At 43.5% G+C, this 21,208-nt stretch overlaps 1 protein-coding gene across 2 annotated transcripts in view; it reads left to right on the forward strand.

The window, feature by feature from the left end:
* Positions 1–21,208, forward strand: part of LOC119172705 (hemicentin-1) — a 195,416-nt gene that overhangs the window by 109,971 nt on the left and 64,237 nt on the right. For both annotated transcript variants that reach the window (XM_075892894.1, XM_075892895.1), the window contains exon 2: positions 15,934–16,263. In XM_075892894.1, the coding sequence (XP_075749009.1) occupies positions 15,934–16,263 (330 nt within the window). The remainder of the gene's footprint in view (positions 1–15,933; positions 16,264–21,208) is intronic.

Genomic DNA, 21,208 nt, shown 5'->3' on the forward strand with positions numbered 1-21,208 from the left:
TGTGCTTATGCGGAATGACTTCTTTTCTGCGCACGGGCGCTGGGCGGCTCTACCGAGACTTCCGTACGAGACTCCCGTACCAAGGTAGATAAGAAAAAGGCAGAGGGTGAGGAGAAGGAAGGGAATTGTCGGTTTTCGTGCAATGGAGTGAACAGCGCGAAGAAGTCTTGAAGTCACAAGAAGCTTGCTGAGTGAAATATGTAAAAAAAAGGGTGAAAGTAAAGTAAGGCGTCGAGAAAGCCATCGCCAAGCCGTGGCTCGAGATGAGGTATGCGGCAAAAACGTCACCTACACTAAGTTCTTCCTTTCTTCATACGTACACCCAATTTGGAGAACAGTTCTCTGGAAAAGCGAAGATCCGGGGCTTGCGAGGCAGGAAGATGCGAAATGAAACATTGCGAGATGCCGCTTCCGCATCGCGGGCCACGCATTCTCGTATCTGTTCTCGGTCTCAAGACACGGAATTTGGATCGAGTTTTTCCTAACGAGATACGAGCGAAACAAGAGTAAGTTGATACAAAACTGAGAAAGGAATGAAAGAATGAAGTATGCGCTCTCAATAGAGTCGAGGCGCGTCAGCGCCGTGCTCGAACATCGCGGTAGTTTAGAGTTATTCCCATTCCGGCCTAAATGGACGTCTCCATCCCATTTCGCAGGAATTCACGACGATGCTTCGGAGTCGGCCTTCAAATGAACACTGTTTTGCCAAAGCAGCACTATGAGGCAGCCAACCTTAAGAGAGCCCCAGGGAAAAACCATTTGAAGGGGAGGGGGTAACAAATATGTCAACTGCCCGTATAAGTCTCCAATCATCTTTATATTCTTCAATTAGCTTGGAATTTAAGCTTGTAGCGAAAGACACGTCAGTTGCAGTGATGAGCTCAACCTCGAAACGAGGTCACCCTTAGAAGCCTTCACGCTCAATAACACTTTAGGCAAACGGCGTAAACATTGAAGCAGCACTGAATACTGCGGGTATTGCAATGGATGACGGAAATTTGGTTTTTATCAGAAATGTAAGGGTGAGTACATACCTGGCGTTAAATTTCTAAAACGTGGTCACCGCGCTTGATCCTCAAGGTATTTTTATGAATATATAAATAAACTTTTTCGCATTCTAGCTATCTGTTCATCATAAAAACTGATATTTCTGTTGCTTACTGACGCGAAACTTTAGAAGACTTCTTCTTCAAGATGAAACCTAGAGTGGCGTCCTAATAATGCCAGTGTACTGTAATGTTACATTTTACGCATCGTTCTATGATGCTTGAGTAAGTGTGCAGTTATTTTTTATAGCAAGAATTACTTAAGGATATGAAGATATTTGCAAAAAATGAGGCAAAGAACTATGTTTGAAAAAATAATCTTTAACATTTTCACTGGCAAAATAAAGCAAGCATGAATCCAACTGTTGTTTATCGCAAGAAAAGCTCTCTGGCCAAGTTATCAGCATAGTATAAATATCATAATTGTATCTAGCAAAATTTTCAATTTGCAATCGTTCCTTTAGCAAATTTACCGTAGTAGCAAAAAAGAGCCAGGTGAACCTTCCTGCCCTTCAGACGCCTTCTCTTTTTTCCTCACCACCAATATTTCCTTGCGCTGGCATTTGTTTACCCTCACGAGGAGCATTGTTCGGTGTGATTTTGTGAACAATATTACCTACACTGTCTCTTCTGTTCACTCATTGTCCTACTAGGCTCAAGACTTCCCACGATCACCCGGAGTGGCCGTTTATCTTAACCTGGAAAACGCAGTTGAAAAGCCGACCTAATTTACCCGACATTTCAAAGCGTACTTTAGGTGCTTAGGGCTTGGAGTCGTAGATCTTAATAATGAAAACATACATGCAGACAGTAATTGGTTTTGAATCTAGACTCGTAATACTTGAGACATTTATCCAATTTTTCCTCGTATGATTTATGTTCTTTAACAAAATAAATATGATTGAGTTTCGTAAACTGAACTTAAGTGCGAGCGCATTTACAAGTTTCGTTTGTCATCAAGTATAACTAAAGGATTGATTGATTGATTGATTGATTGATTGATTGATTTGTGGGGTTTAACGTCCCAAAACCACCATTTGAGTATAAGAGACGCCGTAGTGAAGGGCTCCGGAAATTTCGACCACCTGGGGTTTTTTAACGTGCACCCAAATCTGAGCACACGGGCCTACAACATTTCCGCCTCCATCGGAAATGCAGCTGCCGCTGCCGGGATTTGAACCCGCCACCTGCGGGTCAGCACCCGAGTAGCTTAGCCACTAGACCACCGCGGCGAGGCAATATGGCTAAAGGCACGAGTGGTTGTTCGTAATGCCGGAAAATAAACCGAAAGCTATTTTGGGAGGTTATCATTCGGCGTGATTAAAGAAAAGAGTGACAAAAACTAGACAAAACACAAGCAATGATAGCGTGTAAGAGTTCAACAAACTCGGGTACAACATTTTGCAGAATAAGCTTTCATTCCAGGACGAAAAAAGCGAAGAAGTAGACATAAAAAAAAATGTTCAACGTGCTCCAATGCAAGGAATCCGGTGTAGAGAAGGAACGTCCATGACATGCACGCACCATTTTTCATTTCACCTTGGGCAACCTCTCGCCGGGTCGTTTTTCTCCCGGGGCCGCTCCTTTAGAACTTCAGCAATGTCTTATCGCTCTGGAATTTCGCGAGAGTAATGTGTTCATCTTTGTCCCAGGCGCGGGCAGGATGTCACTGCAGGGCACTCCAGTATTTTATTGATTTTTGTTCTTTTCAAAATTACTTCTGTCTTTCGGCCTACATTCACACGCATTCATCCAAATTTCACCCAAGTTTAATGAATATAAAAGTTTTTCGCAATTACTTTTCTATTTTTTTCTGCGTTCAAAATTACTGCATTATATAGCCGTGCCACAATCTTTTCAGGCTGTGAACACCCACCTTTCTAGTATAAAGAAAATGAGGACTGGACGGGAAAATCAAGAGCACATAGGAAGGGTACATTAAGAGTTGAAGAAATATGCATAATTGCACGCATAATATTTTAGAATTGGATAGCTGTGTGGCAACGCAACAGCCCTTATCATTGGAAAAAGCGCCTTACACCATCATCTTGCAGTGAAATTCACACGCAAATATACGAAGTCTAAATGCAGCAGGGCATTTTCTTTTTCATAGTTATCATAACGCAGCACAGCCGCGTTGACCAGGAGCATGGGACTGCTGCTAGGAGACAATCAATATCTGTGGTTTACGTCAAAAAATCATGATATGGATATGAGAGATGCCGTATAGCAGAGGGCTGAGTAAATATCTTCTATTCGTTTTCTTTTAATGTTCTCTGAAATCGCAGAGTATACTCGGACCTCTGCTATTCTGCCTTTGTCGAAATGCGACTGTCGCAGCTGGGATCCAGCTCGCGATGTTTAGGATATAAAATACGTAGTATCACATGTTATGTTTTTCCCCTAATTCTCCACTGCAGTAGCTTTTGTTTACTTATGCTCACAGCATAAGCAAGCGTCTATTATGTTCGAAGAAAATTTCGAAGAATGATTCATCACATTTTATTTTTCTTGAAAAGAGTCTGCAATTATTCGCACCTGAATTACCGCTAGCACGATGTTACTAGAATCTATCTTCCAAAGGCATTCCTGTAGATATTTATTACAAAATCAGTCTTTTTGTAGTCATACAATAAAGAAAACGTGACCTGTGGAGAGAGGGTTATCGCTCTTTCTGCTAGTGTTTAGAATCAAAAGCACCAAATCCCATAGCTAAACATTTCTTGGCAGGAAGCAACAGAGCAGAAGCAAGCTGATACGTAGGTACCATGAAGTGGCACGGCCGCATTAGTCTGCTCAAAGAAACGCAGAGTCTCGTAAAACCGCGAAGAACACACACGCACTCTTCTGAAAGTAAAACTTGACGTAATATTGATTCGCGCATACAAAACACAACAAAAAAGTGAAATACAGTATAATAGTTGTAACAAAAAACGCAGGACCAACCTGCACGTTTCCGCGATTGACAGCAATTGGCGGAGCTGTGCGGTGGATGTATAGCTCGCAATAACAGCCAAATTTACGACAAACATGAACTAGACGTGAAGGGAGTGTGCGGAGACAGGAGCCACACTCGCGTGTTTCGTGCTACGGGAGTTGAGAGGCCACAAGAAGAAAAATAAACACAAATAGGCACGAAATAAACGATGGACCCTATAGTTTGCTCCTAGCAGCCAAGAGGGAAGAAGACTGAGTCGCGGGAGTATTTCGCTTCACGACTCCCCAGAGAGCAGGCACAACGCGGTTTTTTTTTTCTTGCAGACCTGCTCGCACGCCCGGCCTGTTGCCCTGGCGAGCGATAACAACATTCAGCCTGTGGCTCGTGGCAAGAGTTTGTTCCTGCGCAGCCCTGCTGCTTCTATGCCGACAACCACCTTGCGCACGTGGTCATTCGTTGTTTCTTCGGAACAGTAAAGCGTTGGCGGTAAAAAGGAAAACGCTTCTCGAAGAGTGCCACAAACACACACTAGCTGTACGCTTGACTTCGCGTCGGCTCGCCATTTGCTTGGCCTTGCATCGTTAACCCTTCCGGCATTTGGAAGTACGTTTTTGCCGGAAAAGAAGCTTAGTTGTGTTTGCCGACCCATGTCAAAGCGGGAATATAGGAAGGAAGTGAAAAAAAAAAACACTCCAAGTTTGTTTGCTTTCCCATCTATGGGATGGAACTCGGCGCTGACTGACGCAGGTTTTTCTCTTGGTTGCTTTGAAGTCTTGTTTCGTCAAAACAAATTGTTTCCGCGAGCTTCCAGCACTTGCGTACCCTGATGTGCTTTCCGCGAAAACTTTGCTTCCTTTGGCTAAGTCGGTAAATTCAACAAGATTTAAGCATTTTAAGAGTGCCCATGGGATTAAATAAAATAATAACCGTCGAGGTTGTTTAAAATGTCAGCCGTGTTTTTTGTTGTTGTTGTTGAGCGTATAAAGGGAATCCGGAACGTAGGAAAAACAAAGAACCTACTTTGTTTTTTTTTTGTTCTTTCCCTTTTCCTTGAACCTCCTCGGTACCCACATTTCAATTCCGGTAGCAATTCAACTTTAGGCACATAAAAAATTGCACTGAGTATCATAGAGTACCGGGAAGAGCATTTAGCAGCGTACCCATTTTATTTCTGTGTGAGGAGTTTGTCAGCCTATCGCAAGGAGTTTTTTTTTTTTTTCACTGGTGGTACAAAATATGTACTAAAAAACAAGGCCTCCGCTAGACCAGAAGTCATCAATGGCATTGACCAAAAAAAAGAATCGTGCCTCAAGCTCATGAGAAAGCAAGCACCACCCAAATAGGCCCAAGAGACATGTTCAAATATAAGAAGTGTTCAAAACATTAGTGAACAAACTAGCAGACAGTCATAAGAAACAACCTTGTAAAAAAAAAGTGACGCATACCGTGAAGTAATTCCACTTAAAAACTTTAAACAAAGCTGATTCAGACACATAAGAAACAGCCAGAACATTGCGGTCATTAGGGATAGGAGTCTGGGACAATAAAGCTTACAAGCAACATCTATACAGACCCCACTAACCAAATAACAGAACCCAGGCTCACATATACAGGGACCCAGAATAGATAGCAGATTTTCAGGGAAAAAAAGACCCCGGAACAATGATGCAAAGCACGTATGTTTCTAAATTCTAACTAGTCCCAGAATTACCCATAGAAGCTACACGGTGCAGCAACAGAAACTGAATTGATATCTTAACTTTATATAGGGCTATACCACAACAACGAGCATGGAGGTCAGGTGGGTACGCCAGGATAACGGTACAGCAGTGTCTATGGTTACCACACCTAGAGGAGAAATAATGCTACCATGATAGAAAATGCTATATAGGACACTCCTTTTTTGAAGAGTTATGTGACCGAAACGGATATGCAAGAAATTTAATATGAAGGTTTGGTTTTCGTCCTTATTTTCTTCCTGAAGAAAAGAAGTTTATGTGACATTCACTTTTTTACGAACGGGAGGGCGAAGCCGGATGTCGTTTTTCACTTATTTCATTTACTTTTCCTACTACCAAGGACAAGAGACATAACAGAGAGACTTGTTTATATATTAACAAGATCACCTAAATTACATGATTATGACCATACATTCGAGATGCTTCATGAATGATTGAGACTATATACCTAACTGGACAGAGAGCGTCATTTCAGGTCAGACACCTACACTGCGCTGGTTAAATACTCATTGCCCCAACTGGCCACGAGCAGTGAGGCGATGACACGTTAGTGCAAGTTTACACTATGATTTTCGAAATGACTGCTTATACAACACGGTAATGTAAATGTCAAATAGAAAGAATCTTAACGTGGCTGTAATGACATCGCGAGTTGTTGGCGCGCAAGTATACAATGTACGCGCCGGCATAGGAAAAATATGGCGAGTGCCATGTAGAGTGGCTGGAAGTTAGGCTAGTTGGTTCGTCTTCATTGTGTTCATTGCTTGAAAATGCATAAGAAGACGTTCACAATAGAAATGCAATCAAAAGGGACCATGGAACAAATTGTGTTCAGCGTGCAACCGTCGGTTTCTTGGCTTTTCAGCTAAATATCGTGGTTTTCAACTGTCCTCCGGTGCAAGGCAAGCTCTCGTGAGATAAACACTTGATAAGCTCAAACAGTTCCCGCCACGTCATTGTACTTCGAGTGCTTTTCGTTTTTCTATGCGCAAGTTTGCTGAATAAGGCGTCTGGCTCTGCACCCAGCGTAATTGGTGTTTATTTAAAAATCGTAATTATAAGTGAACAATGTGAGCTTTGGGAACTGCGTAAGAATCGTGCGTGCTTCGCTATTGTTGTTTTTAGACATCCATTACAAGCCACGCGAAGTTTCCAAAGTTTTTTCACAAATGGGCTGTTCGGGTATGTTACCAGAACAAAGTGGGGTTTCTTGCTCGTTTTTAGTTTAAGCTCTACCACCACCATTTGGGCTAAATCTCCCACGTGGATGACACGAGCATAGACGGTGCAGCCGTCGACTTCCTCGGCTTCTCATACTTGCCGACAAGGTTAACCCATTAGGTAGAGCTCAACGAGGAATGTTTTAGCGGTAAGGAGCTGTTCGGCTACACGGAGCCGCCCTTTCACTATGGCACTTCCAAACAAATGGTGGAAATGTCTTCCTTGCGCACCTCTTGCACACGTTTTCATGCGTTCTGCACATTTTGGTGTCAGCAACAACATCCGTGACGATGAGTTAATGAAAGAAGGCCACAAACACAAAGGGAGAAGGCAGAGATGTAAATCACAAAAACTTTTGGCAGGCTACCCTAGTGGGGGGTATCCGGAAAGGGTAATAGAAAAAAAAACGAGAAAGAGAGAAGGAAGGAAATGAGAACATAAAAGAGGAACATAGGGAGCGAGACATTGAATTTACTGCAGCGTGTCAAACTGCACCAAATGGTAACAACGATTCGCGTCGGAGAGACAAGTGCTTTTTAGATACGATGGCCTCGTGAGCTAATGAAAAAGCCAAAACATATAAGATGCTTTCTCGGTTCAAATTTTGCATGAAAAGTAACTGCTATTCAGCTCCTCTAGTGTTCATCACTGAACGCTATCTTAGTGCTCCCAATTTTAACTTCTACAACATACTTATTTTTGTTTTTCGTTTTCATCTCCAAGTTTTTCCAAGGGCAGCGTAGCCACGACCGCGGTTAGCATCTCTGTTAGACTTTCCTTCGTTCGTCTTTCTTCATAAAGGTTTTTATTACTTTCTTGGTGTCCCTACGGTTTTGTTCAGTTCGATTTCTGTTTCATATTTATATTTCTTATTGCCAATTCTTTGTAAAAATATCTTTATCTGAATGAACATTGCTAATTGTTGTAAATTCTTAGTAGATTAATACACCTTCTTTTCCTTATCGCACTGGCGAATGCGACACTAGTATAAAAAATGTATTGCACTAAATATTTCTGTATGGCTATAGTCACAAAGCAGGTTTTGAAAACGCCCGATGATGAACAACGGTTCATATACAAAAAAAGAAAAAAAAAGAAACCAAAGACACGATGCACTGCAGCACTGTACTTGACCGCAAATTTCCGCTAAGCCGGCTTCTGAACGTGTTAGCGGTCTCTAACGAGCCCTTACGAATGTAATAATTTGTGCATTGGGGCCTACGTCTGCTCCTCGTGAATGAGCGGCTCCTGGGAGCCGTTCGCGGATGCAACGTGCCAGAGCGCCGGAAGCGGAAGAGGAACGCGCTCGGTGCTCGAACGTTGGCGTTCTCGAAAGCTTCCGCGGAGTTGGCGCTAGGGCCCTTCTTTCGCGTCGCGGGAAAAGTGTGCCGCTCGGCTTCTTCAGGTTCGAGAGACCCCGGGACGAACAAGATTAATGGCGCATCCAGCGAGCGGACAACGAAGAGGGTTTTGCGCGCAGAAGCCTTCGTGCGGTTAGGGACCCTAAAGAAGCTGAAGCTAGCTAAGGGAACGTAAAAAAACAAGGCAAATGCACGCAGCCTTCATTCTAGAGAGGCTGTACAGGGTCATAGCAGCGAGAAGAACTTCATCACCGGGATGTATTCCGGCTTGCCTGCTGTGGTTCTCCAGTCTATTCTTCTTTCGAAACGAACAGGCTAGGAGAAGGGCCGGGAAGAAAGGATCGGGTTGTGGAGTGCGCGAGGAGGAAGAGAGTGTGGAACGACGACGATGTGCTTCGCGCTGCTGGACGCGCCGGTCTACTTACGTAATCATCCATCTTGCCATTAGTCCGGACACTGCGGCGGCCACCGGACACGACCAACACAGCCCGTATAGAGCCCAGCGGCATGCGGAGAAGCTCCAGAACAAACGCCAGTATTGTTTCCTTCGTTCTTTACTTGCGGCTGAAGGAAGCAACACAAGTCGTAGGGGTCATCGGTGGTCCTTCGCTTGGGCGCCATCCGTCTGCTAAAGAAGCAAAGGCGAGAGCTGAAAAATGCGCAAAAGAGTGTCGGTAAAATATAGGCAATAGCAAATTACAAAAATAAAATAAATTATAAATGAATAGACAGTGCCTGTTTTTTTCTCAGTAACAGTTGTCGGCCTAATTCCTCGCTGCTTCCTCTGTGACTTTGCACATTTCTGCATGCTTGTATACTGAATAAAAGACAAGAACAACACGCAAAATTTGCACTGATTTTCACTGAACACCACCTAGCCAATTAGGTACGCTACCGAACTGTTGGCTCCAAAGAGAAAAAGAGTGCGTCATGAACGAAGACTTCGTAGAAACAAAAATAGCAATAAAAGTAAATAAAAAAGAGAAAGAACTTCGGGACCCGTAACAGGACAGCAAGACGAATGGGTTAAGAAAGGCGACATGGCAAGAATCATCGGTCTCGCTAAGCAAACATGACATCAAGAGTCGTGTATGATGAGAACACGCACATCCGAGAAAATCCCGTATTGCTGAAAAAAAAAAGGCGCTGTTGAGCCTTTGGTTATGCGATGAATTCAAACAAACAAACAAAACAGGTATACGTGCAAGAAAACGACAGGGGGATAAGCTCGAGGCATAAGCCATACGTTCACAGAAGCTAACGAGAAAGAGCGAGCCGCTGGGCCACTGTAATCCCCCAGCGTCCAAAGCGCGATGCTCGACAGCGAGCGGGCGTGGGCGGAGGAAAGGGGGGGGGGAGGTGCCAAAATGTACGCCGCTGCCAGTTCGTGATTAACGACCCAGTATCACCATTGACTCGGATGACAGCAGCGAGCGGCTCCTGCTAGTGGGCCCATGAACAAATCCCTGACTTGTGAAAAATAAAGTCAACGAACGCCAGAAGACACAAAGAATCGAACGTTGCGAGAAAACGCAACAAGGGCCACCGTATGCTGCAGGCTGGCTGCCGCTGTTGCCACGGCACGGTGCCCAGGCGTGCCCCGAATGCGGCACCCAAAGCGGGAAACGCAAGGGGTGGCGGCGAGAAGGCATTTGAGCAATACACGCCACCTGACGTCTTTGGCAACGCCGACGAGTTTTGGACAAATGGATGCCCGCGCGGAAGAGACGGCTTGCGTTTTCTTTTCCAGTGGCGCTCGAGGAAAACAAAGTCGGTAAGGTGGCGACCCTGGCACACGCGCGCACCGGCTGCCGATTCCTTTCTTGAATCGCGAAGCCCCAAACAAAAGGCAGAAAATGAAAAAAAAAAGAGAATAATACTTTCCAGTCATCCCGCGAGTACTGGAGAAAAGGCGAGGCCCGGGTATAAACAGAGTTTCCCATATCACACACCACGCCGGAAGGCTGTTGCTCAGTGTGATGATACAGTGGGTCTATCATCCTTGGTCCTAGTTTTTTTTCTGCCTATTTTTTGCTGTAAGCATGAAAGCGATAGAAGTTCTAAAATTTACGTTATATGCGTGCTTACTGGGCTTAATTGGAATATTTTAAAAGGGCTTGCTGCACACTGGCGCTTGATGCATTGTTTTGTCTGTATGACGATCACTCCTGCTAGCCGAAATTTTCCACGCATGCCTCGGGAATATAAAAGAACACTCTCCTTAAAAAATTCCGTTTTAAGCCGATGCCTTAGATACTTAATCAAACACGAAACGTAACCGTAGTCGTTGGCGTCAACACGTGCGGCTCAGGGAAACATCGCCCTGTGATCACGTAACCTCATAACGTCATCATTATGTGAATAATTGCCAAATTTTGTGACGTCATTATGACATGACGATAGTTATAGCGTGAGAAAAATACGACGACATAGAGACAAGAAGGACACGAAAGACACGAAAGACACGACCGTGTCTTTTGTGTCCTTCTTGTCTCTGTGTCGTCATATTGTTCTCGAGCTATAACTATCGTCATGCCATACCAACTAGCCCAAGCTGCCACACTTCTAAGTCATTATGACGTTGCTATGATGACACGTAACGTGCCCTCCCATGGCACTATGACTTTTTCAAATAGAGGTCCATTTTCTAGGCACTGCCGAACCATGTATGTTGCAGAAAGCTTCCAATGCTCACTGTAAATCAGTTTGCACTTCTAAGGGTGCAGTGTGTGTCTATAACTAATACTCTAGGATAAGGGTGCTTTGAATGACCAAAACACCCATGACATGGGCGTGTTGTTTTGTTTAACAATCTTATCGAAGGGTGTTGGTTATGGACACGCATAGTACTCTCAAGGGTGCACAACTGGTTTCTAGCATTTCGATCCCGGACGCAGTGCAGAACCATATTGCGTAAAAAAATACTTTCGAAGAAAGGGAGGGAGAGGGGTAGAAATCAATAATGGCGACTGAAAATTAAATAACATGCATTTTCACTTTTTAATAGTCTCAGAAAATGCATACTGGACCGTGTGACTTGTGTACGTAGAACATTTAGCGAACATTAACGTCGATTTTCAAGCCTATCTCCGTTAGATATGCCTTAAAGATCTCGCCGACCTTTAATCGGGTGGAACTATATTTATATGTAGAGTTAAACAATAATGCTCATTGCTGACATTCACGTGCTCGCACGGGGCATCTTTAGATGCAATGTATAGTTGGTATGCGGCTGCCCAAAACAAAGCAAACCCGGGGTAAGACGTATACAGTTTATTTGAGGCAAAAACCACTCCCAAGCGTATGTTTTGTCTGTCAACATGACGTTTACCCTGTTTTGTCTCTCAATCACTCTGACAGCGAGACTCGGAAAGAACAACAAACGGTCCGAATAAAAACAGCGCTGCGCGGAGCGAGCCAAATTGGCCTGACAAGGAGGTCACTTCCGTCATCTCGACAAACGAGCGCACGCAAATGCGAGTAGTCGCGTGCAAAGAGAGCTTACCAATTTGCACGCGCGGAACAGAATACTAGCGAGCACATACATGCGAAAGAAGGGAAAAAACCAAAGGTAAATATATGAAGCAGGCAGCGTAATAACCCGTAATCTGAACCCACACCGTAGAGAGGCTTCTGGGAATACAAGAGACGGCACCTCTGCGCTACGTGTATATGTAAGCCGAACACGCAGAAGCATTCATTTCTCGCGAGGATCTATCTTCCTCCTCGTTACTCGTTATCGCGAATAATCTTATTGCGGCGTGGGGAGTCTCACGAGCGGCGAGAAAGCAAATACGACAAGAGTGGGCCATCGTGTGGCTCGAGGTGCGGGAGGAGGGGAGGCAGAAGAACGCTGAAGAATAAGCGAGCTCCTTACCCGAGGGCGCAGGATAAACAAAACCTTTGGGGGAAAGGGCCACGTGGCTGACGCATCCAAGGCCTCAGTATTATTGCGAAGTTTCACCGTCGGTTCTCGACAAACACTCGTGCGCGAGAGAAAAGCGAAGTAGTATTAATAAAACGGGAAATCGCCAGCGTCCAATCCGCGGAGCGAAGGCCCGCGGTATATGCGGCGCTCTCGGCGTAAGACGAAGCGCGCATAATGAGATTAGACGCCGGTTTCGCGGTGCCGCAAGCGCGGTGAGGCGCCGAGCCTCGTACCCATGCAAGGGTTTGAGTGCACGGAGAGCCCTGAGAGGATATGGGGGAGAGACTTAGTATGAACGAGTGGCTCGGGATACGGAGGAGGCTCCCTCCGTTTCGTCCTATAGGAGCCCGGTGACCTAGTGAAGATTTCTGGTACCACGGACTGAAAGTATAACGAGTACTGAAAGAGTACTGAAAGTGCAAGTCTTAGCAATGAAAGTATACACATCGTGGTAAGCACTAGTTCCACAAAAAAGCATCGGATGCAGCGTGGGCTATAGAGAGCTGCTCTTTATGACCTTCGGAATGCATCCTCCTGCACTGTTTGGATAGCTACGAGTAAGCAATGTAACAAAGCGCAGGCTCATGATTGACCTTATTCGCGCATCCTTCTAAGTATCTTGTGTGGTGGGTATAATCAAAATTTATCTAGACGTACAAACAGGACACAGTCCAGACAAGAGCCTAAATATGTTTAGGGTAATGAACGCACATGCAAGAATTGTCTTTGTGCGAGCGGCCACTCTTCTTCAGTCGGTGGTACTTGCCGTAGCGACGTGGAATACTAGTTGTTTACTGACGTTGTTGGTTTTCTATTCAACATGACAGTGCTGTCGTCATAAGCAGTCCAAATTCATCATTCTGGCCCCGAGTACATGCCGGATGTCACAAAACGCAGCTGTACACGCATACACAAGCACAACTCTATATGAGTGGCCTCCAGGGCGCAGTATTGCGCAGATAAACATAGCCTAGCGTGATGGAATACTGCAAAGTTTTGTTATCTGCAAAGGTTGTAGCAAGTCCACTTTATATGGATGAGAATGAAATGGGAAGCGACGTACTCGCAAAAAGAAGACGCAGCAATAAGTGATTTTCTTTTGCCAATTCTGGCGCTGTCAGAAGCAGCTTACAATGAATTCGTAGAACCAGGAGAAGCAATTTCATTTTAGGCCGAATTAGCTTCCGCGCAAGCCACAAAGTATTGTGACATGAGAAAGCGAAATCTTTCAGTCTAGCACGTATACGCGTAAAATGTAGCTTTCGAGAACTTAAGAGGAAGAAACTTAAATTGAAATATGAAATTGAAGAAAGAATCAATAGGAGTAGAGCTGGAAATCTTGAAAGCAAGGCTATTTAAGTTTCGCGCTTATCCATACATTCAGCAGGCGGGCATGAAAAAAATAAAACGGAACATACGCGACAAAAGCACGAAGAAATAGAGACGGCCGGAGAATCGCATATAAATCATGTCGGTTGGAGCCAGGAAACGTTTTGCCGTGAGAGCACGATTTATTCAAAACTTTGAACGTCCTAATTAGAGCGAGCCGGATATGCAAAGTCGGACGAGGCGGGTGTATATTGGGTTTCCTGCTGTTATTTCGCTGTCTTCCTGAACATAAACTTTTTTTATACGAGAGATACATTATTTTCCTCATGCGCCACATGAAATGGACGAATGAATTATTGATCAGACTCGAGAATGAAATATATTTTGAGTGAGACCACGGTATAGCATTCGGTGAAGGCGTTTGCGGCCTTATCTGCTCCCTCAAGGGGAACACAGTCAGCGTTCCTTTATAACCTTGTTTGTTTTTCTTTAAAATACGAAGTTTGCCGTATGTATAGGGAACATCACCGTGTGATGCTCATATCAACGGGAAAAAAATAAACTTTTCTGCAAGAATTGTCTCGCCCGTACATTCATCTTTGTTATGCAAAGATTCGATATAGAGGCTTAGGATTAATCTGTCTTAAACTTTCTCCGTCATCTCCCAGCTGACTTTTTTATCCCGCGACATTTTTTCCTTGTATTTTTTGCTCGTATTCTGCCTCTATTTTCATATTCGTGGAAATCAAGAGACGCAGTTAGAGTGAGTTGTGTAAGCCGCATATGAATATTATTGATTTAGATCTCTCACAGCCAGCTGAATTGCATTAAGAGATATGTCACCGTATCTAGCGTACGAAAAATCATAGGGCAATATCTCTCCATCATTCTTTCTGTCTTTTAACTAGAATGCTGGAATTATTATTATTATTATTATTATTATTATTTATGGCCCTAATGTGACAACATAAGCAAACTATATGTGAATTGAAGTGTATATTTCAGTTGACATAAGGCTGCTTGGTATAAGGTTACAATAGTCACTCGAATCATAAAAAGTGAAACTTATCAAGACACTCAGAATGAAAGCAATGAATAGCCTAACAAAACGTGCCAAGTTTTCACAAAATACTAGATGAAACTGCACACCAAACTGTACAGGGTGATTATCGTATTTCAGATTGTCTTTGACAGCCGTTACTTCTATTGTATTTGTTCAGGGCTTACTCTTCCAGCTTTCGAACTCCCCACTCTTTTTCCCCAGTGCATGGTAGCATGCTGGTATTACTTGAAGGTAGGTTACCAACCCAGTTTTTTCTGTCGCTGCTTCTCTGTTCTCACTCACTGGATTAACACGCACATCACACACATATATATATATATATATATATATATATATATATATAGGAGAAAAAAATTGCGTGCGCGGACGCCAACAGAATAACAAATATGAAATAAAGACATTAGAGAGTTTTAGTACTGCGGAATGGTGCTACGTACGCATCACGCAAGCGCCGTGCGTTACGTGGCGTCGTTAGCCACTAATCGGCTTTTAGTACGCCGTATTACCCGCGTACGTAACGAGCGTGAAGCGTGTTGCGCCATCTGGTAGATCAAAATAGAAGCACGTGTTGTTGACCACGGCCGGGCTAGAGAGCGAGCGGTGCGCGCGCCCGCCGCTCGCTCTCTAGCCCGGCCGTGTGTTGACAGCCAATGTGAGCCCATCCAAGTGTTATAGCCAGATTATGGCCATATTTTGAGTCACAGAGCCGGTCGGTGCTGGCCTTCGATGCCACCATTTTGCAAAACGAAGTCTCGCGCTTTCGCGAACTTGTTCGATTGCGGCGCAATTACCTCATACGTACGCACGCACGCATCTCATGCGTGCGTACGTAGCGGCTGCGTACGTAATGCGATACGTGCGCGTTGCGGTCTGCGCATGCGCACTACGCAGAACGTGGCGTCCTTACGTACGCAACGCCGCCACGTACGCAGCGTACGCAGTACTAAAACTCTCTATTAAAACTTTCGTTGGATCGGCACTGTATATTTTCCCTAACATTGCGTCTGCTGGTTTCGTCTGCTGAACCAAAGTCTGGTCGACCGGACCGAACGTTAGTTAAGCTATACATTTACGTTCGCAGTGGATTTGGTTATGTAGTCGCAATAACTGGCCCCTGTTTTAGCTTTGCCAGCCTACTTTTTCTCTTCTCTCATCTTTCTACTGTCTCCCTTTCCGCTCGTGTATGGCAGCATGAAGATGTTTGAGTGGCGATTAACCTATCTGCTTTTCTTTAACTTGCATTTCTCGCTGTCTCCATTCACTTGCCTACACTACGCTAGATCTCAATCCTTCAACTATGCTGCGCAGGACGTGAGCACAACGTGACCGGCTTCGTGGGCGGCTCGGCCGTGCTACCGTGCGAGGTGGACGAGGCGAGCTGCGGCCGAGTCTACTTCATCACCTGGACCAAGAACGTGTCCCAGGACTGGCAGCGAGTGTACCTGTTCTCCGAGACGGTGAACCGCGTGATGGGCCCGCTGAGCGAGCCGCACCGCGCCACCTTTCAGCCGGGCAACGCGTCCGCCCACTTGCGCATCCAGCCACTCAGCGTCGAGGACGAAGGCACGTACAAGTGTGACGTCACCTACGTCCAAGGAAAGTGCCCCTCCTTGTCCTTCACCAGGCTACAAACGCTCGGTGAGTGTCTCAAATTCATGGTACCCCTAGCACGGCTCAAAGCCTACAGTAGACAAACATGTGTGGTCCACCATTCACAAAGGAAAACATGTTTTGAGACTGTAAACATACGCAAGAGATCATTTGTATAACATTTGGTGACTCCGAAAAGGACAAGTTACTAGAGGACCTTTTAGTACACAATACACTAAATAAGTGCTTCTGATTGACAGCTACGGGTTAATATATACGAAATGTGTCAGCTCGTATATGCATATACGAGCTCTGCCTATAGCATGCTATAGGCAGAGCTTGGGTAGAAATGTGTGTGTATGAACGTTCTATGGCAATGCAATCTCCGGAAAACAAACTGTACACCACCATGTTAAATTTCGCTTGCTTTTGCTCAATATACGTTTTTTCACCTGCTTGCTAAACTGTTATTTTCACTGCAGAAGTTATAAGAAGGGAGTAAGAGTGTTGACATAAGCTTCAACCACACTCCAGCAAACCAGTTAAAATTGAACAGAACAAGGATATGTTATTAGCCTTGAAGATATTTTCATGCATCAATGCAGCACTCGGTAGTTCTGTTTGGAGAGTGTAAGCAAAACTTCACCCAGCCACAAGTGATAGGTAAAGGGCAGCGCGATATAAAAAAAAAGCACGCTTGCATTTCACACAAGAAACAACTTGCTTGACGAGTAACATCCAATTATTAAGTACTGTCAAGAGACTCTTTGCTCTTTTTGTCGCAACATATACAATGCCAGTGACTTATTTATGCACCTGGGAAGTTTCCTGGTTTCTAACAAAACTTTCTTCTCAACGAAAATTTGCAAGTATTCTTCTTATATTCTTAATGAACTATCTACCATTGGTGAAACTGTTTGACAGTTAAAATGCACTCTCAAGCAAAAAAAAAAATCATGAAGTCTTCCTCTGGGTTTGAATTAGGCTTGTAAAAATATGTATGACAAAACGCTCGCGTGAGCTTGGTTTTTAAGCGGACTTCATTTAATTGGAAAACTATTGACTCTAGTGTCGCCATATTATAGACATAAATTTTAGGTTTCGCAAGTTAAACACTTCCGCCTTGCAATAACCCACACCAATTTAAGAGCAGTGATATACGGAAGCGTGTAAATAAGGTATTTTATTTTCTTCCCGCATTTTTTTCCTTACGCTGAACTAACTCGACTCATTCTTCTGCAAGGGTATCATTGGTGGGCCCGTTCTTTTAGTGCAGTCGTAAATATTTCGCCCCAATTAAGAAGCGGACCAGTTGCGCTTAAAATATACTGCCTTTCCTATCTCTAGTGATAGGCATAGTCGAAGTTTCGATGATATAAAACCATGGTCGCCAAGTATGGAGTGAGTGAGAAGAATTAAAAGGAACTTTACAACACTGCATGACTAAGCCGAGGCATGCGGTTTTATGACCCAACTAAGTTTGCGCTTTACGACTTTCATCCGGGATCCGGTACACCTACATTTGATAATACAAGGTGTGCACAGAGCCACACATACACACTCTGTGTGTCATTTCTCAATTCACTTCTCGTGTGTTGAACAGCTACAGGGTTCACATGCATAAATGTGTATTTTTATGTTGTAAGTGCTAGTTGTTGATTATTAAGATTGATGTGAGCTCATAAGATGCTTTGATGCTACTAGCAAACTGACGTTATGCGTGTGCACAAGAGTCTTTATTGTGTGTTGACGTTGGCTTCCTTCTTCGAAATGCATATTCACAGAATAAATAACAATCTTTACTACATGCATTGCTGAAACATTGTTCATTGTGTTTGGAACTCAGTAGCAAAGCGAGACAATAGAAGCTATAATTTCTGCCTTTGCGAAACGGGACACCCACTCACAAAGGAAAACTTTTTGTGGAATCTATCGGCGTAAATTTTCAAAAATTTGAAAACATAATGAACGGTCTAAAGCATCGTGATATTTCGTTGCATTTGATAAACGAGCCAACAGGCGCATTTGCGGTAAATATTCGATTGATGAGCCTAATTTAGCGCAACAAAAAAACATCATTTGTTTAAATCGTGCGGTTTTGAGCTCGTTTGTCAATGCCTCGTTACCATGCCATCTAAAACTGGGTCAGAAAATAAGAAGGAATAGTGGTACTTTGCTTTTGACTTGAAAGAAAGTTAAAGAAGACCCATATCATGTCACAGTAAACAAATAAAAAGAAAGACCTGCCTCCTATATTCAAAGGCATATTTATGATCGGTTCAGCTAATTCTGCAGTACTCTGCTGGAATATCAAAACTTTCGATCCATTCTATGAGGATAACAAGAAATTGAGAGAATGCTCCCGAAAGACATGATCACCTTACACATTGTAGGAAACTTTCATTATTTATCACATCACATCACATCACTTTATTCGACATTTCAATTGCATGGTTATTTTTTTGCCAAATTTCGTTTGGTGTGGACAGATTTCTGTATTGAAACATTTAGACTCAGTGCGCAAGAGCTGTGCTATGTACCTTTGTTATCTAGTTGGCGATGTCTACTGTGTGCAAGAAAACAGGAGTAGCCGGCGCCACGCGTTGGCACCAACTTGTCGTTGTCTACATTTTATTTAAAAAAAACAAAAGCAGGACCACTCGTCTGCCATGGCTAACAGCAGGGCCAACACTTACATAAAGAGGAAAATTAAACCGAACATTAAGACCAACTTCAATTGTTTCCCTTCTCTGCCTTGTAACCATTCCTAGTCCGAAATCTTCGAGCTGACTTTATTCTGTTCGATACTTTTCTCGAACAACGTACTCTCTGCAGAGCTTCGCTATTTCTATGGCATAACTTGATGTTGCCCCAAGCTTAATCTTCACCGCATTGGATGCTTCTACTATCGACGAATTTAATTTTGAAAACTTGACTTGGATTACTGAAGACGACAATGATAGAAAAGTGGGTTCGTGTGTTAGTTTGACCCATCTATTTTATGGACGCATTTGACTTTGCAGCACCCGCCTTCAATACGTATACGTTTAAGAAGTGAGTTGACCTGTCTGCTTGGATAGCGATATTTTTCTTTGCTTTAGATTCGGCTTAAAAAAGCCGGCAGACGACGTCAAAACACACTACAAAAAAAAAACGACCGTGGTATCTCAGCAGGTCAAACAAAAGTGGCCTTGCAATAAAGAAATGTCTTTTTGTTCGATAAGGAAAAGCCGGAAGCCCAATTTACTATCAAGCTGAGTCTTCTTTGCGTACGTAAACCTAACACGCTGTATTTGTGATCATAGTTAGGAAGAATGAAACTGCATGTTTTAGGATACAAAACAGTGTCTCCATTACAAATGTAGACTCTACAACGATAGCACTGGTGTGCCTTTGAGATACACTGGAGCTTTCATTTGCCAGAGTGACGAGCGTGTGTTTCGCCATAAAGAAGATCAAAATCACTAAGCCAGTGGTACATATCGTTGGAGTATGTTTTTTTTTTAGTTGATTACGCCGTCTTTTAGGTTGTGTTAAATTTTGTTGGCTTATGATGATGTTCTTTCGCAGAGTGGCTTTTTCAGAGAACATTACGTGAAGCAATCGTTAATGATTGAAATTGAATGCCCGAAAGAACAACAGATGTCGCGCAGTTTCAGTACTTTTAGGGTGCTTCAATGGGCCCGTGCCTCCGAGCACATTGAGGCACCCTAATACTTTTATTTCGAATACGAGGCCATAAATTCCGTGCACTTAATTTTGTTTTCGCAATCAGATATTATTCTTGAAAGAAACAGTAAAACTTTGTTGTCTGAATGAAATAAGAATGGATAGTAAAAATGAAGTAGCATTATGTAACTCCTTTGCAAAGAACATGAAATCACATCGTTAGACCATCACAATAGAAGCTCCCGTAAGTTTCCCAAGAACCCTGTTTAGGGGCATAATGCAAAAAAAAAAAGCAATGACCTTGCCCGTTCGAAAATGCACGACTCAGAACACCAGCCCAGAGTTCTCAAAAGTAAGGTGATAGATCTAAATTAAGATAAAAATACTTCTTTCACCGTTTCAGTTATCTCGCAACAAAAAATGTGTTAGGTGGTAACGACATAATTCAGTAGTTATCGCCTATTTTGTAAAATATTCTCCTCAAACTAACTCATGCAACTTCTCTGAAAACATGCAGAGTACCCAGGAAACGTTCCAAAGCCTGAAAATTGAGCCTTTTCGCATCCTTGGCTCCAATTCGTAGCTCGCATCGCAAACAAACTCTTAGAGAAGCAGAAGAATCGTTTTTTTTTTCTGCGAATTCGGTTAGAACTTGTTCCGATTCAGTTTGTGCATGTCCCAATCTTGAAGCTAGGTTTTGAAGAAGATAGAAAACCTTTTAACAAGCCCGAGAGAAAAGAATAAGCACGTAAAACTAGATCATATGATTGCAGCAGCGTCAGACACGAGGTAAATCTGCAAATTTGAAAACTTTCTACCTGCTACTTTTGTTGTTGAGTGGTGTGCAACGCGGCCCAAAGACTCTTCTTAATCAGACGCCTCAAAAAATGACAACATGTCGTTAAATAAACTATAAAAAGCTTATTTTTTCAGCGGCTCTCGGTAGTGCGGAAGGCCTCCTGAGTTTAAGATTGCGGAAACGCTTGAGCAAAACTTGAAACGTTCACGCAAGGCTGCGTTTAATCAAGGAGACGTTATCGGGGCCCCGGATTGCACTCCCAAATGCTTAGTTGGCCGAGCTCTTTTCACTTCGGCGTTGCTGCGCCATGTAAGGTGATCTGAAACACTCAAACTTGAAAAAACTTAATCTGAGAGAAAATTGCGCTCACGTAGAAATGTCTTGCAAGATCAGTAAAAAAGAGAGGGAGGGCGAAGTTGTGAAAGGAGTTACTCTCCAAGCTATCTCTTCGCCAAAGTTTTCTTGAACAGAAAAAGCATCAAGCTGGGGATTGACAAAACAAGCTTTTCGACTGCAATGTCCCGT

The sequence above is a fragment of the Rhipicephalus microplus genome, chromosome 4 (genome assembly GCF_043290135.1).
Source record: "Rhipicephalus microplus isolate Deutch F79 chromosome 4, USDA_Rmic, whole genome shotgun sequence".
NCBI classification, from domain to species: Eukaryota; Metazoa; Arthropoda; class Arachnida; order Ixodida; family Ixodidae; genus Rhipicephalus; species Rhipicephalus microplus.